The 16,986-nt window shown below is 39.5% G+C and overlaps 2 protein-coding genes across 2 annotated transcripts in view; both read left to right on the forward strand.

Moving 5' to 3' along the window:
* LOC131224149 (L-type lectin-domain containing receptor kinase IX.1-like) overlaps positions 1-2,287 on the forward strand; it is a 7,136-nt gene extending 4,849 nt beyond the window's left edge. Inside the window, exon 4 of the mRNA XM_058219694.1 lies at positions 1,440-2,287. Within this exon, the coding sequence (XP_058075677.1) occupies positions 1,440-2,287 (848 nt within the window). The remainder of the gene's footprint in view (positions 1-1,439) is intronic.
* LOC131223171 (2-alkenal reductase (NADP(+)-dependent)-like) overlaps positions 1-14,652 on the forward strand; it is a 27,314-nt gene extending 12,662 nt beyond the window's left edge. Inside the window, exons 2-6 of the mRNA XM_058218484.1 lie at positions 11,222-11,465; positions 12,429-12,606; positions 13,101-13,267; positions 13,987-14,069; positions 14,220-14,652. Of these exons, the coding sequence (XP_058074467.1) occupies positions 11,232-11,465; positions 12,429-12,606; positions 13,101-13,267; positions 13,987-14,069; positions 14,220-14,598 (1,041 nt within the window). The 5' untranslated portion in view covers positions 11,222-11,231 and the 3' untranslated portion in view covers positions 14,599-14,652. The remainder of the gene's footprint in view (positions 1-11,221; positions 11,466-12,428; positions 12,607-13,100; positions 13,268-13,986; positions 14,070-14,219) is intronic.
* The last annotated feature ends 2,334 nt before the right edge of the window (positions 14,653-16,986 follow it).

Here is a 16,986-nt window from a genome sequence, read left to right on the forward strand (position 1 = left end):
TTAGCCACCCCCACTTAGGATTGATACCAAGACTCAAGTGTTGAAATGAGGTATCACCACTCAGGCTGTATTTTCCTTTCATCCAGATCTATATGATCTTATCAACCGATTGAATGGCAAATAAACATCACGGATCTATGAAAGTTTTAATGGTGGGCTTCATTAGCACCACTATTGTTTTTGTGGTGTGGTCCACTTGAACCTTGGATCTCCTTCATTATTGGGCTCATAACTTAAAATGATATTGAAAAATAGATGGACAATGTGGATAAAATCCATACATCACGGTGGCCCATTAGAGCCCCAGCCTATGCTGGAGCTTAGAAGAGGCAGGGGTAGTACAAAATCCGCGCCCGCGTGGGGCACGAGTAAAGTTGTGCCAGCACAGGCTATCTAGGTTATGTTATCTTTTATAGTATAGATAAAATGAATTTGCAATAAGTTAAATGAAATACAAAAGAAAATTACTCTACCGCTAAGTATTAAAAGTGATCCATCAATCAATATCTATATCAAGAGAATGGTAGAATTTGATTGAACATCACATATAAGGCCACACAAAGCATACTTGGAAGTTATTTGGTTCAATAACCAATCTAGATAAGGCTTTTTTTTGGAGACCGGGTCACCAGCCAATCCACTTCCCCGATTCAAGGCAGTCAGGTCACTTTATTTGCATACAAACAACTCCTTAATATTCTAATATTGCCATAATTCTCAGTGATGGTTATAGATTTGAACAAATCTGAAAGCTTTTGCTCAAATGAAACAGTTATACACATGCATATATAAACAACCTATCTTCATAAGTATGGAATGTGTGAGTTGAATAACCACTTTCTGGGAAAAATGGTACATTGTATTTATTTATTTATTAATAACACACGCACACATTCCCACATACTCATGCTGTAGTGGGATTTCACCACCTATGGATACTCGAACCCTTGACTGGGTGTTGAAACTTCTGAGAGTCTACCATTGGAGCAAGAGTAAGGATCCTATTCTGTTCATTTGTTTCGTCCTACCTAATGAGTGGATCCAAAAATCAGATCAGTCCATTCATCGAGTGAAATGTGGAATGTTGGTAAGTTTCTTTAAAACTGTCCAATCTTTTTGTAGAGGTGTGACCCACCTATAAGTCAACCAACCTGATTTTCGCATACAGTGTCTTTCAATTCTTTAAACAAATGGCCCATCTTATGGACTATTGATATCTTTTATACACTTCTAAACTTGACACATGTGATATACTATATGTAAACTACTTGCCTTGTTGGAGTCATAGATGTCATGTAACCCAATCAGGCAATCACTCACAATTGAGTTCAAGCTGGCTCAGTAGCACAAGTCAGGATAACTCTGCTGAGTCGCTGAGTCATGATTCGACCCAATTCACCGAGTCTTAAAAACTCAGTACTAAATTCAAGTCCTATCAGGTGAACGCGAATACTTTGCGGAGATCCGCACCATTGGACGTCTCCGACACAAGAACATTGTACAACTCCATGGTTGGTGCCATGAGCACGACCGCCTTCTCTTAGTCTACGAATTCATGCCGAATGGAAGTCTCGATCGCTTCGTATCCAAAGGTGGCTTCCTTGACTGGCCTACTCGGTATAAGATCCTTACAGGGCTGGCCTCATCGCTACTCTACCTCCATGAAGAATGTAACAACATAGTCATACACCGTGACGTGAAACCAAACAACATTATGCTAGACAGCGACTACAATGCCCGCTTAGGCGACTTTGGGCTCGCAAGGTTAGTCCATAACGAGACAGCGGTCACAACCAAACTAGCCGGTACGCCTGGTTATCTAGCCCCCGAATGCACCTACACCGGAAAGGCTACAACGGAATCTGACGTTTTCAGCTTTGGGATTGTGGTACTTGAAGTTGTATGTGGCCGGAGATCACTCCGCATGGAACATAGTAATTTAGTGGACTACATTTGGGAGCTCTATGGGAAGGACCATTTAATCCAAGGTGTGGACCAAAGGTTAGAGGACAAGTTCGATGAGGACGAGTTGAAGCGGGCCCTCGTCGTTGGGCTTTCATGCTCGCACCCAGACCCTAGGATGCGACCCACGATGCGGAAGGTGGTTCAGATCTTTACGAACCCAAATGAGCCACTAATTGATTTGCCTGAGTCGCGTCCTAGTGCCATTTATGTCCCTGTGCTCTCTCCTTCGGGTTCGGCGAACGCTTTTGGCTCGATGGCAAACACTAGCGCAGCAATGTCTGAAGTATCGATTGATGATGCGAGTTTTCAATGTGGGCGATGATGAGATAGACGGCTGTGATGTGTGATTATGGTGTTGTCGCGGCTGAGTATTAATGGCGGTGTATGAAATTTACTTTGGTGGCTTATTTTTATTTTTAATTTTCTTTTGTATATGTAAATTGTCTCTTATTCATACATTAACGGTTGTGTGATTATTGTTGGTTAAAATTGAATAGTTATAAATAAAGGTTTATTAAAGGAAATCAGATGAATTATTTATTTTCGCTCTCATAAACACTAGGTCTAAGGGAAAAAAACGTCATTTTGTTCTAAGTTCAACAGCTTAAGGTTAAAACTTCCCTCAGCTGTACTTCTGAAGTGGGCGTGGCCTAACCTGGTCCAGACTTGAACTGGGCTTGGACCTATTACCATGGCCAGCTTGAGATTTGAGCTTTCCATGTGTATTTTTGGAAGTGGGCCCTGCCTGAACCAGTCCAGACTTGAACTGGGCTTCCAATAGTATTGGCTCTAGCAGCTCAATTAAAGATTCTAATAATTTTAGTGGGATGTTAAAACGGCCTTTTTAAGTGGACAACTCGAGAAAGAAGTCTACGTTGAACAACCATAAGAATATGTAAAGAAAGTTAAATAAGAGCTTATGTTATCTTAGTCTGTACAGAGTATCATATATATATATATATATATATATATATATATATTCCTTGTTTACTCTATGACAAGAAAAAGAAAAATTTTCTTCCTTGAAATTTGTACCTGTTCAACAGTGGGCGTACTCCTTTTTCTAAATAAATAAATATATATATATATATATATTCTTTTCTTCCTCTTCATCTTCCCAATCCATACAAGAGATTGCTGTTGGGCACAAATTAGAATGACCTGAGGAACACGGAATCAGTTTTCCATCAAAATCAGGTTGTTGGGAAACATCGGATGCATCGCCGTCGAACAGCAAGTTTGCCTTGCAAGTGATTATTCCAATCCAACAAACAAAGAAGTCCTTCAAAACAAATAGGCAGCGTTGGATGCTCGGCGGATGATTATTCCAATCCAATAAATAAAGTTCTCTTTTTTTAATGCAAAAAAAGAGAGAGAACTTTGATGCTCTGGTGGAGCGTGATGGTCCATGAGCTGGCGCTTCATTGTATCACATCTCCAACTCAAATTAAATGGGGAATCAAAAGTTATAACGTGGTCATCAAAGAAATAAAATACAATAGCATTGTCATCAGTAGAAGCATAATACATTTCATCCACAAGTGTAGCATGTGAAGTAATTTGGTTGAGGCGGATCTTAGCTAATCTTCAGCTAGTTCAAGGGAAGCCTACAATAATTTTTTACAATAATATGTTGGCAATTGTAATGTAAAAAAATTCAATCTTCCACAATCAATCCATGTACATGGACTTGCGTCATCACTTTATTCGAGAGCTAGTGGAAGAGGGACAAACCGAGTTGAATTTTTACAAATTAAAAGATCAACTTGCAGATGTCTTCACTAAAACAGTGACAATAGAAAAATTCATCAAGTCTAAGAAAATGTCAGGAATTCAAGAATTTTCGAAAATAGTAATTATAAAAATCTATTTAATCTTTTTCTAAAAGTTAAAAGTCTAAAAAAAAAGTTCTTATTGTAAAAAAAACTTTTAAAAAAAGAAAAAAAGAAAAAGAAAAATGACAGTGTGTAGAAGCTTCGTAGAAAAGTTCAGGTTATCTTAGTCTCTACAGAGTATCATAATATATATATATATATATATATATATAGAGTCATGCTCCCCTGCGCACCTACACACATGCGCACCTTTGCACACGTGTCATGGGTGTCTAATTTGAACGGTCCATGTGATGCGGAATCCCATGAAACCTCACATGAGAAAATTTCACCCTAATCTAAAATTCTGGTGGGCCATAGCAAAGAGAAATGCAAATTAAGGGAGGAAACTGTTTTAATTTTTCATGGCCTATCAAAGTTCTAGATCAAAGTAAAACTTGGTCGAGGTTTCACGAGGTGCTGCTTCACATAAACGGTTCAGATTTTGGATCTACATCACGTATGATGGGTTCTCAAAAAAGTTCGTATGTAACAGGTATGAACTGGTTCGCAGGTGAGCGTTTCCGTGAGTGTGTGTGTCTATATATATATATATATATATATATATATATATATATATATATATTATTATTTTTTTTTTCTTTTCTCCCTCTTCATCTTTCCAACTCATACAAGAGATTGCTGTTGGGCACAAATTAGAATGAACCGAGGAACACGGAATCAGTTTTCCATCAAAATCAGGTTGCTGGGAAACATCGGATGCATCGCCGTCGGACAGCAAGTTTTCCTCGCGAGTGATTATTCCAATCCAACAAACAAAGAAGTCCTTCAAAACAAATAGGCAGCGTTGGATGCTCGGCAGATGATTATTCCAATCCCATAAATAAAGTTCTCTTTTTTTAATGAAAAAAGAGAGAGAGAACTTTGACGCTCTGGTGGAGCGTGATGGTCCATGAGCTGGCGCTTCAATGTATCACATCTCCAACTCAAATTAAATGGACCATGCAGGGGGCCCACTTTAGATGGATCATATATTTATTACTCTGAACTAATGCAGATTCAATGGTCACAATTAAAAATAAATGGAATCCAAGGTTAGGATCGCTCAATCAATCTAATTTTGTTGTTCTGAACTATCTAGAGTTTTTCCCACCAACGTTATGCCACGTATGCCAGAAAATTTTGATCGCATGCATATGAAGCATTAAACTCTGCCGTGGCATCAAATAGCTTACCTCGGGTCCACCCATCTCATAATCCACAGGCGACTTTTACCCAGGAGGTATCATCCTGATACATCAGGACTTGTATATTGTCCTCATGCATCCATTTCCATCCAAGTGTAGCCGGCCGTTCGATGATCCAGACCAGTGATCTAGTGATCCACTACGGACAGGAATTTCAAAAACTTCACATATTTGGGGATCCTAATTGAAACGGATTGCGTGGTGTGCCACACACCACCGACCTCCTTGGTGTGTTGATGTCACCAAGTTGTATTATATCCACACCGTCCATTCATTTACGAGATCGTTTTAAGGCATGGCCTAAAAAATTAGGTAGATGTGATTAAGTGAGATCCAACATCTACCATTGAAACCTTTTGGGGAGTCACATAAGTTTTGGATATGTTATTTGTTTTTTTCCCTTCATCTAGTTCTGTGTGACCCAGTGAATAAGTTTAACGGCGAATAAACATCATGTGGCTCAAAGAAGGTTTCAACCGTGGGAATCATTGTCCCCACTGCTTTCTGTGGTCCGCTTAAACTTTGGATCTATTTCATTTTTGGGCTCCTGACCTAAAATGACATCTCTAAATGGATGGACCATGTAGATACGACACATACATCGTGGTGGGGCCATAACACAGTGGATGTTGTTGGCGCGCTGCACATCACTCAATACGCTTCCAATCCTAATGGCTAAAACTTAAATCAGTAGCCTGCAAGCACGTCAATTCATTTAAGCGTCCAGTTTTGCAGAGCCCCCAGGGCCCACCTGCGAAGGGTAGCTTATCTTTTAGAAATATAGATCCTACTCAAGTGGCAGAATGAGTGAAAGATAACAGTGATGTGTCAGTGCCGTGTACTAACAAGCTAACCAAAAAAGGCCAAAAAAAAAGAAGAAAGAAGAGATCCTACGCTTGCTCCAACCAGAAAAATTCTGCTTTAGTGCATTACGATTCATCACCAATGATGTTAGCACTACTTCACAGATTCATCACCAATGATGTTAGCAGTTCGCACTACTTCATTAAGGCATAGGATCCGTATTCATCTTTTAGATGTGGAATGTACTGCCTCCTAGGAACCAGATGAACGACTGGGATCTCTCACACGACTGCCCTTTTTGGATTAGGTGCGGCCCGGGCCGGGGACTCACCCAAGGCGGCCTGCCCTTACCACCATCTAGATACATGTATTCTATATATATCCATGCCGTTTTGATGGATTATTGGATGGCATGGATCCAAAAATAAAACATATCCAAATCTTAGGTGGACCATACCATAAGGAAACAGTAGTGATCGGCCATTAAAAGCTTCTTATGGGCTAAAAAAGTTTTGGATCACATGATATTTATTTTTTAGCTTTGTCTAAGTTCATGCAACCTTATTAACGAGTCGGATGGCAAATAAATGCTACTGAAAAATTATGGTGGTCTTAATAAATTTTTAAAGGGGGGCTTGTTCCGTAACCACTGTTTCTCATAGAATGGTCCACCTAAGATTTGGATGCCCTTCTAATAATCTAGCAAAATAGATGGACTGCGTGGCATGGATATAGAATACAAACATCAAGTTCGGACCATGGTAACCAATCTGCTTCTCTTTTTGGACACAGATTTCCTACCAAAACCTTTTGTTGGGTGTTCTTAAGCCAGGATGCTACGTGGGCCACTATGATATTTCTAAAAAATCCCTATCCATCCATATTTTGAGATCATTTTAGGATATTAGATCAAAATCAAGTGGATTTAAAACTCTAGTGGACTACATGGAGGAAATAGTGGAGATTTAGTGATCATCGTTTAAACACTTATATGGGCACAAAAGTTAAGTATAAGGGAAATAGTATTGTGTCTTAACTTCATCCCAATCTAAATGAACATACAAACAATTTAGATGGCATATAAATATCAAGACGGAGCCAGGAAGGTTTCAATGGTGGCAAACTCTTTCTCCAATTTCCCTCTCGTATGCTGCTTTGAGTTTGGGAGCCATTGATTTCCAGTCTAATCTCTTAAAATAATTTGAAAAAAATAGATGGGCTTGGCGGCCAACATTGAATAATGCATGATTCTTAGCGGAGGGACTTCATGCCAAAAGGAAATTTCCTATTGTAAATCCCACCTTTTCCTCATTGCCTATTTTGAACACTCTCAAACTTTACTTTTCAAAACAAAACCATTCTTAACGGACACATTATTTGTAGATGAAAATACCCTTGCATTTATGGTGGCATTGTGATATCCATGGTGCCATTGTGGAACTCTGTTTTGTTTGCGGGGACACCATCCACTACCAGAAAAAGAGTTAAAGCATGTAGCTAAAGATATATAGCTACGGATTATAACCGTAGCCATTTCTTTATTGGAGTCGACATTGCTACAGATCTAATCCATAGCAATTTCTTTTGTAGCAAAAAGTTCTACAACTACGATAATTGAACGAGCCTAACGATGAAATTGAGCAAGCCAAACATAAAATTGAGTGAGCTTCAAATGAAATTCAATGAGCCTAACATGAAATTCAACGAACCTAACTTAAAATTGAATGAGCTTCAAATGAAATTGAACGAGCCTAACATGAAATTGAACCAGCTTCAAAGGAAATTGAGCGAGGCTAACATGAAATTCAATGACCCTCAAGGGAAATTGATCGAGACAAACATAAAATTGAGCAAGGTAAACATAAAACTCAACAAGCCTTAGAGGAAATTGGGCGAGGCAAACATGAAATTCATGTTAGCCTCACTCAATTTCCTTTCAGGTCCGTTGAATTTCATGTTTGCCTCGCTCAATTTCCCATGAGCCTCATTGAATTTCATGTTTACCTCGCTCAATTTCTAGTCTCGCTCAATTTCTTGTTTGTCCCGCTCAATTTTCCTTGAGGCTCATCTAATTTCATGTTAGCCTCGCTCAATTTCCTCTGAAGCTCGTTGAATTTCATGTTTGCTTCGCTCAATTTCCTTTGAGGCTCGTTGAATTTCATGTTAGCCTCGCACAATTTTCCTTGAGGCTTGTCGAATTTCATGTTAGCCTCGCTCAATTTCATCTGAGGCTTGTTGAATTTCATATTTGCCTCACTCAATTTCCTTTGAGTCTCATTGAATTTCATATTTTCCTCGCTCAATTTCCCTTTAGGGCCTGTTTGTTTTCTCAAATCAATGGGAAATACATGGTAAATAGTAATAATTACGATTTCACCGTGCTTGAAAATTTATAGGAATTCGTGCCTTTTAAATTGGTTCAAAAGAGATAATTTTAATTTTTGAACTGCAAGGTAATGCGTATGATATATCCATTCCGTCCATCTATTTTATTACAATATTTTGGAGCATGAGACAAAAAATGAAGCAGATCCAACACTCAAGTGGTCCACGCTAAAAGAAACAGTGGCCTCATAAAGTTTTTAATGGTAAGTATGTGATTCCTTTTTTTTATGACGTGGTCCACTTGAGTATTGGATATGCCTCAATTTTTTTACTCATGCTATGAATTCAATTGGAACAATGGATGAACGATGTGAATAAGCGAAATGCATCACAATGAGACCCACAAACATTTTGTAATATTTTTGGTTTTCATGTCAAAAAGTAAGCAGTCAAATCAAGTACGTTGTAAATGTATAGGGAAATAATTATTAATTTTTTACAGGGTATTTACCACTTCACTGGAAAATCAAACACGCCCTTAGGCTCATTGAATTTCATGTTAGCCTCGGTCAATTTCCTTTGAGGTTCGTTGAATTTCATGTTATACTTGTTCAATTTTATTTGAAGCTCGTTGAATTTTATGTTAAGCTCGTTCAATTTCATCTGAAGTTTGCTTGATTTCATGTTAGGCTTGTTGAATTTTATGTTAGGCTCATTCAAGTTCACATTAGGATCGTTCAATTATCTATATTTGTACATACTTTTTAGTATTGAAGCAATGGCTACAGATTATATTCGTAGCTATAGTGCTTATAGCTACATATTAATGAGGAAATGGCTTACACTACTTATGGCTGCGGTTATAATTCGTAGCTATGGGTCTTTAGCTACAGCCTTTAACCATTTTTCTGGTAGTGGATGGTGCCACCATGGACAAGATAGAGTTCCACGGTGGCATCGTGGATATCATGGTGCCACATGAATGCAAGGGTATTTTCGTTTGCAAATAATGTGTCCGTACAGAATAGTTTAGTTTTGGAAAGTAAAGTTTGAAAGTATTTAGAAAAGATATTGGTAAAAGGTGGGATTTATAGTCGAAAATTTCACTCTAGGAAATCCAGGGATTGTTTGTCTGAACTGAACGTGGAGACATGACGATATATAGTACGTGGGGCTATATACTGTCCCAGATGGCCCAACTTCGTATTTGCTGAAAAAAGCATAAAAAGGGGCGGCTGCATCTTTGACATTGGGACACAGATTTACCTTTTTACAGGAAGTTCCTTCACTGTAACAATATGTGAGTGTAACTGTGATGTTTGTGAGAAATCTATCTCCACATACATTTTGTAAGCTTATTTCAGGACTTGACTTGAGACTAAAATTGAGCAGAATACAAGACTAAATGGGCTGCACTAAAGGAAAAGGTGGGTAGAGAAATTCCTACAATTGAAACCTAATAGGATGAACTAAAATGCAAATATTAGACTGATTCAAAACTTCTGTTCCTCCATGAATATTTCAACTGTGGACATCTAATCCTTACATTTTTGGCCAGCTTGAGTCTTGAATTTGGCTCATTTTTACTCCCATGTCCTAAAATAAATTCAAAAAATGAATAGACAAGATGAATTTCCCACAAGCATCATGTTGGGTCCACCTAAGTTTCCAGCACGGGAACTTTCTAAGAAAGGCTTTCACAGTAAATCCATCCCTAACATCGTATAGCTCGAATAATCCTATCTTGCAACGTGTCATCAATATCTCGCCACTTTTCAACAGCACCGAGGTTGGGGTGAGCCAGAGGTCATTTGTCGTGTGCAAACCGGCATCTGCCGGCCTTCTCTTCCCGAATCGGAATCTGACTACAGCACCACTTTCATCTACGCGTGAAACACCAAAATCCATGGGGCCCACCATGATGTATATCTAAATTCACTCTGTGTGGCCTACCTGAGTCTTGTATGAGGCTGATTTTCGTATGCTTACTTCGTCACTGTGATTCATACCTGATGAATGAGTTTGATGAAGGATACACCCCCCATAGTGGCCCACTCACAAACCTATGGTTGGCGTCACATCTAATTATTCTTCCATGTGGTGTGGCCCACCTGAGCTGTGTATCTGGATGGATTTTATTCTCAGGTCCTAACATCTTTGAAATTAACTGATGGACGGAGTGAATTTCACATAGACAACACGGTGGGGACAGAGAGCCGGGCAAAACAGATGGTGTAGAGATGCCGATCCTCTCTTCCCAACCGGCCTTTGTCGCAAGATGCAAACATAAAACTAACAAAATAAAATACAAGAGTGAGATGCACCTAGTTGCATAGGGAATCTTAAACAGTACATTCGATTGATCTACACCGTTCATTAGGTTCACCAGACATTTTTTCTGCTTCCACGCAAACATCACATGATCTGACAAATATGAACCATTTGAATAATGGTATTTATATGGATGGTTAGGATCACCTACACAAAACAGTTCCAATTTTTTTTTTTTGATCCATCTATTTGTTAGGGGCCATCATCGATTGCTTGTGATTCTTTAAAAATCACTTTCGGTAGGCAAAATTGTAACCATCCCTTCCACGGTTTAAAAAACGGACGGCTGTAGACAATAAAGCCAAATCAAAGATGGATTGGATCATCCAATCAGCACGATTTGTATATGACAGCTTATGAAATGTACTCTAGACATAATGAACAGTTCAGATCGATTGATGATCTGTCCAAGTTAACTGATGCAACCGTGAGCACTATAGTATATAGTGCTCTACGGGGCAATGGAGCATTTCTAAAAATAAAAATAATAAATAATAAATAAATAAATAAAATGATGAACACATAAAAGAGAAAGGCTGTCTCAACGGAAAAGCCAGCCCGGGGCAATTTCGTCCCAATCAAAAAAAGGTGCTACTTTGGCCATATGCTACTCTGGGGATAATGGTGCATTTCTGAATATGCTACATTGGTCAGAATCGCTAACTTAAATACACATGAGTTGAGGTTTCACAAGAAAGAAAGAAAGAAAGAAAGAAAGAAGAAAATGGAGGTTGAGAACAAGTTCGTGACCATAAAAGGCTACGTGGATGGTCCACCATCGGAGTCCGACTTCGAGGTCGCGTTCGCCGTTCGTGTATTGAAGGCTGACCAAGGATCGAACGATGTCATCGTGAAGAATATCTGCGTGTCTGTCGATCCTTACCAAATCAACCGCATGAAGAACTACAGCTCTTCTCAAACGACGAGTAGCTTCGCCACCCGCCTCGTCCCTGGAGAGGTGGGTCACACCGACGCTCTTAAGATGATGAATAAAAAATGGAATTGGGCTTTTATTGGGTTGAGTTGAAAGGCTCGATCATAGCTCATACAAGGGCCTGGTTCAGGCAGCAACAGGCTTGCCTTGGCCAAGTCATGGTCAAGTCCAGACCATGGCTTGAGTGCAGGCCTAGCCAAGCCCGGTCAGTCAGGGTCCACCACTATGGCAATGGGTCTGGTTTGGGTCAGGTCTATGCCAGTCTCAGCACAATAGGTTTCCTATATTTCCTAATAATTCCAACCCAAACCCAATCTGAGATCCAAACCCAGCAGCCCAACTTGACCCACTTAAAAGCTTTTATACATCATGTGTATATATCTATATTTATCATTTATTAATTTATTTTGGGTTTTGGGCTGAGTATACTACTTAAATGTGACACACTTTCTAACCCAAGACCAGCCCACTGCCCATTAACTTGGACAAAACCCACCTCAGAAGTGGGTCAGGGAAGTTGAGCTGCCGGCCAACCTGATCCAATGCCATCCCTATAATCAGAACCTTTGAAGGAGTTGGTTGGTGCTAGGGCTAGTTGTTGGGATTGCAAATGGACAAAGCCAATGCAATTATCAGGGCTGAATGCAAGACTAATCCAACCCATGGGCTTTATGACTCTACCCAAATGTGCTGGACTTGAGAGATGTTTCATAGCCATTCATTCTCAATTTTGTTTATGTTATCAAGCCTGGAGATGGGCCCATTAAAGCCATTAAAGGATCCAGGTGCAGGCCTTGCTTATTTATAAATGGGCGTTGGCAATGAGCAAACACAAGTCCTGTGGTCACCACACTGTAGATGACCCAACTCAGCATGTGGGCCCCCCCATCAAGTGGGGCCCACCTGATGGATGTTGCACGTCTTCACGTAGCAGTACGTCTGGGCTCAGCTAAACTCAGTATTACTAATTTAGTTATTGATTGACAGGGGATTGATGCCTATGGGATTGGTAGAGTTGTGGCGTCGGATAATTCGGAATTCGCTGAAGGTGATATCGTCGTTGGGTTGCTGGGGTGGGAGGAGTACAGTGTTGTGAGAGGCGGAAACTGGTTAAGGAGGATCAATTCCACGGAATTCCCATTCTCATACCATGTAGGAATCCTAGGTAAGTGCTCAATACATTTCTAGGCCCTTTCAAAGTATTTGTTTCAGCTGGCCCAAGTTGCTATAGACAAATTTACCCATGCAGAGGCATATAATTCGGCTTTTAAAAAGGTTATTTAGGTAATTTGAATATCTCGGCATCTTCAACTAAGATTATTTTAGTTATTTTAAATTTTTTATTCCAATGGGCTGCACCCTTTCTCTCCTCTCCTCTTCTGCATGGACCACTCCCAACCTCTGTTTACGGTCGCAGGTTCAGCCCAAACTCATAAAAGGTGTAGTTGAGTTGGGTCACATGGGCATTGGGACCCACATATTGGCTTAAGTGGACCGTCTACATGACCAATTAAAGTGCATGTGGATGCATATCCCGTATATATTATATGTCAACTTAGAACAGTCGCCCTTTGATTAACACAATATCAAAAACCTCAATGTAAAACTAATTATTGAGTTTTAAGTCTTGCTTACTCTATAAATGGTCTTCTCCTGCAGGGCTTAGTGGGCTTACAGCATACAGCGGTTTCTACAACATCTGTAAACCTAAAAAAGGAGAGAAAGTGTTTGTATCTGCAGCTACGGGATCGGTCGGCCACGTCGTTGGACAATTGGCAAAGCTATTCGGTTGCTATGTAGTGGGCTGTGCTGGTAGCAAGCAAAAGGTCATCACCCTATGTTCTTGGTTCACCTTCTCATGATATGGATGCACCACTGTAACTCGGCTTGTGAGTCAAAACTCACCTAGTCAAGAAAAATATACAAAGATGAGAGTGCTTGACTCAGTGAGTCAGTTGAGTTGAGCATCTTCTCACAAAATCAGTTTGGAGCATGGTTTTAAGATTCAGCAATGTGACCGGCTTGTTCGATCGGTCAGAGTTGATTTGCAACTCAGCCAAGTCAGGGGCTGATTCATCCGAGTCAGGTCTATTTTCATTATTGACTCGTGGTTTGGAGCCCAAAAGGTTTAGTTGGGGAATGATCATAGAGCACATATATAAGATGGTCACCACAAGTTATCATGATTGGGCACTTGTGATGAGTGTGCCTATCTACTTCGGTGGGATGCATTCACCACCACCATGGGATTGTCATATGTTTACAAGACAATGGTGAATGGCATATATGCATTTGAATGGACTGAATTGCAATTATCAGTTCAACTAAGTGGGCATAACCAGATTATATATAATATCCTCACTACTCAAATTGAGGTAATGGACTTGAAGTTGGATTTGAAAGAAATGCAACTGCAATTTGAGGGACTTCCTCATCATGAATTCTAGGAAGCATCATCTGTTCTTGTAATTTCTCAATTCTCAATTCCCTTGCACATCCAAATGCGGCCTTAATATCATGTTCTAATTTAGAATTCATGCTTTAGGTTGATGTCCTTAAAGATAAGCTTGGTTTTGATGATGCTTTCAACTACAAGGATGAGCCTGATCTCAAATCAGCACTCAAACGGTTAGAATCTCTCTCTCAATGAGATTTTCCTCAATAGGGCCCATCTGATGAATGGTCATGATATGGACTATTAACTGTCCAATTTGGTGGGAGCTCATAAGAGGATCACATGTTCTACCTCTTTTAAAAACTTTCAACTGATCATGGCAGGTATTTTCCGGATGGAATAGACATATATTTCGACAATGTTGGTGGAGAGATGTTAGAAGCTGCAGTTGCCAACATGAACACATTTGGCAGAGTCGCCGTTTGCGGTGTAATCTCCGAATACATTGATGATGGAAGGCGGGTTGCACCTGACATGCTAGATGTCGTCTACAAGCGGATCACCATTCAAGGATTCTTAGCTTCTGATCACATGAATGTCATGGCTGATTTCATTTCCACCATCTCTGATCATCTCCGAAATGCCAAAATCCATGCGCTCGAAGACATTTCACAGGGTCTTGAAAGTGCCCCTGCTGCATTTCTAGGACTCTTTCGTGGTCACAACGTTGGAAAGAAGTTAGTTAGGATATCAGCTGATTGAAAATTGCAATAAAGAACTCAATTTGTTTTGTCTTTCTAATCGTTTTCATCCATAGTTTATTTCCATAATTTGCAGTTGATGAGAGTCATGACAGACAAAAAAAATCTCAAGCTGAGTCCTCTTCAATGAAACAATGGCACTGCAAAATACACTCACACATGTTTTTGAACTTGATAAGACGTGTTTGGATGCACAACTGCATGGAATTACAAACATTCAGTTCATAGTGAGAAAGTGGCCTTTAAATTCAGTTACTTTCATTTTCATTTGAAAGTAATGCGATTGCAATCTGGCGCCTCGTCAATGCCCAAAAACAAAGTCGTAAGGTTACGTTCGGATGTTTAATCTAATGGAATTACAATAATCAATTTTGTAAAGATTAATTAAACAAAGGATGCTAGAACCACTCCACTCATAAAGTGGGATTAGCTCCCAAAATTATGAACATTAGCACAATGATTTGTTCACATCTTTAAAATCCTAAGCTCATAGTGAAGGAATCAAATCACTTATACCAATACTTTTGTACCTAGTTTAAATGGTAAAACAATCTAATAAGCTAATAAACAAGATTCTACTTGTTTTCTTCAATAGAACTTTTAGGTTAAATTGTAATTTTCTTCATCAAAATTTTTGTACAAAAAGATAACATTTATATCCAATTGTTCAAGATTCAAGCAAAGCACTATTGGCATGCTTAATACAATACAAATAGTAATCAATCAAACAACTAAAGAGAAGATGCAATTGAAGTCAATACATTATTTCTCAGCAAATCCCTTTCTATTAATTAGGATTTGTATATTTCAACATTCCCGCTACTATTTTTGTTAAGCTTGTAAACTCCATATGTAACTAATAACTTCACACCATTGTATATTTCAACTAATTTTAAAATCTTATTTTTATGTAAAGCTTTCATCTCTTCCTCTATGAGACTGGTTGTTAGCTAGGATTCACAAATTCACATGCCTTAAAAGTTACAATAGAAATAAGGTCCGTGCTCTTCTATTATTCAAACATAATTTGTAACATCATCATTGAGTTAGACAAAAGATTCTGTAGGTCTATTTAGTCGGCCTTAATTACTTTAAGTTTTAGTACCTGATAGGGATCCCACGGGGACCTCACTGGACGCGGATTCACTGATAGAGTCTTTCCCAAGGAGTTTTAGGAATTTAGGTGGGGCCTACTGTGTTGTTTTTGAGAAATCCAACCCGTTCATCTTCTGTGGGAGCTCATTTTAGGACAGAAAAAAAAAATCAGCTGGATCCAAGACTCAAGGGGACCACACAAGTGGAAAAACCAGGGAAAGAAATGCCTACCGTTGAAACCTTCATGGATCCACCTTTATGTTTATAAGGTCATTCCCCCTGGGATGAACTGAAACCAAAAAAATATTAGCCAGATAAAAAACTTTTGTGGCCATACAAATGTTTCAACGGTGGCCTACTGTTTCCTCCTGTGTGGCTCCCTTTCATCTTGTATCTGGATGATTTTTTTTTGTTGTCTGTCCTAAAATGAGCTCCCACAACGGATGGACGGGGTGGATTTCTAACAAGCATCACGGTCGGGCCAATCTAGATTTCCGTCGCAGGAACTTTCTCGGTAAGGGGCAGGAAATCCGTTTCCTTGGGCGTGGATTAGATACTGACAAGGTCAGTAGCAAAATTGCTGCTAAAGTGACGTCACCAAGCTGTAGACCCACTATGATGCATGTGTTGTATCCATACCGTCCAACCATTTTTAGAGATCGTTTTATGGCATTAAAAGAAGAATTATATAGATCTAAAGTTCAAATGGACCCACCACAGAAAACCGTGGGATCAATCACACCCACCGTTGAAACATATATAGGGCCCACCATGATGTAATTTTTAGATCCAACCTATTCATAACCTAACATAGAGATAGATGAAGTGAGAACAAAAATATAAGCTTGATCGGAAACTTCTGTGGCCCCTAAGAAGCTTTTAACGGTGGATGTCACTGTCCCCACTGTTTTCTATGGTGGGGTCCATTTGAACTTTAATCTATCTCATTATTTTTGTCATGGCATAAAACCACCTCTCCAAATTGATGGACGGTATGGATATAACACATGCATCATGGTGGGGCCCACAGAGCTTGGTGACGTCACTTCAGTAGGGATTTGGATGTCAGTATCTAATCCGCGCCCCGTTTCCGATCCGGAAGCGGATTGGCTGGTCCAGAAGACGAGCACTAACGCTCCTCGAGCTCCGAGTTGTAAGAACGGTTCAAAGGAGATCAAAGTTACATGTGCCCCACAGTGATGTATTTATTATATCTACACCGTTCATCTATTTTTAGAGATCATTTTAGAGCATAATCCAAAAAATGAATCATATCCAAAAATCATGTGGACCA

Source organism: Magnolia sinica, chromosome 13 (assembly GCF_029962835.1).
Source record: "Magnolia sinica isolate HGM2019 chromosome 13, MsV1, whole genome shotgun sequence".
Lineage (NCBI taxonomy): Eukaryota > Viridiplantae > Streptophyta > Magnoliopsida > Magnoliales > Magnoliaceae > Magnolia > Magnolia sinica.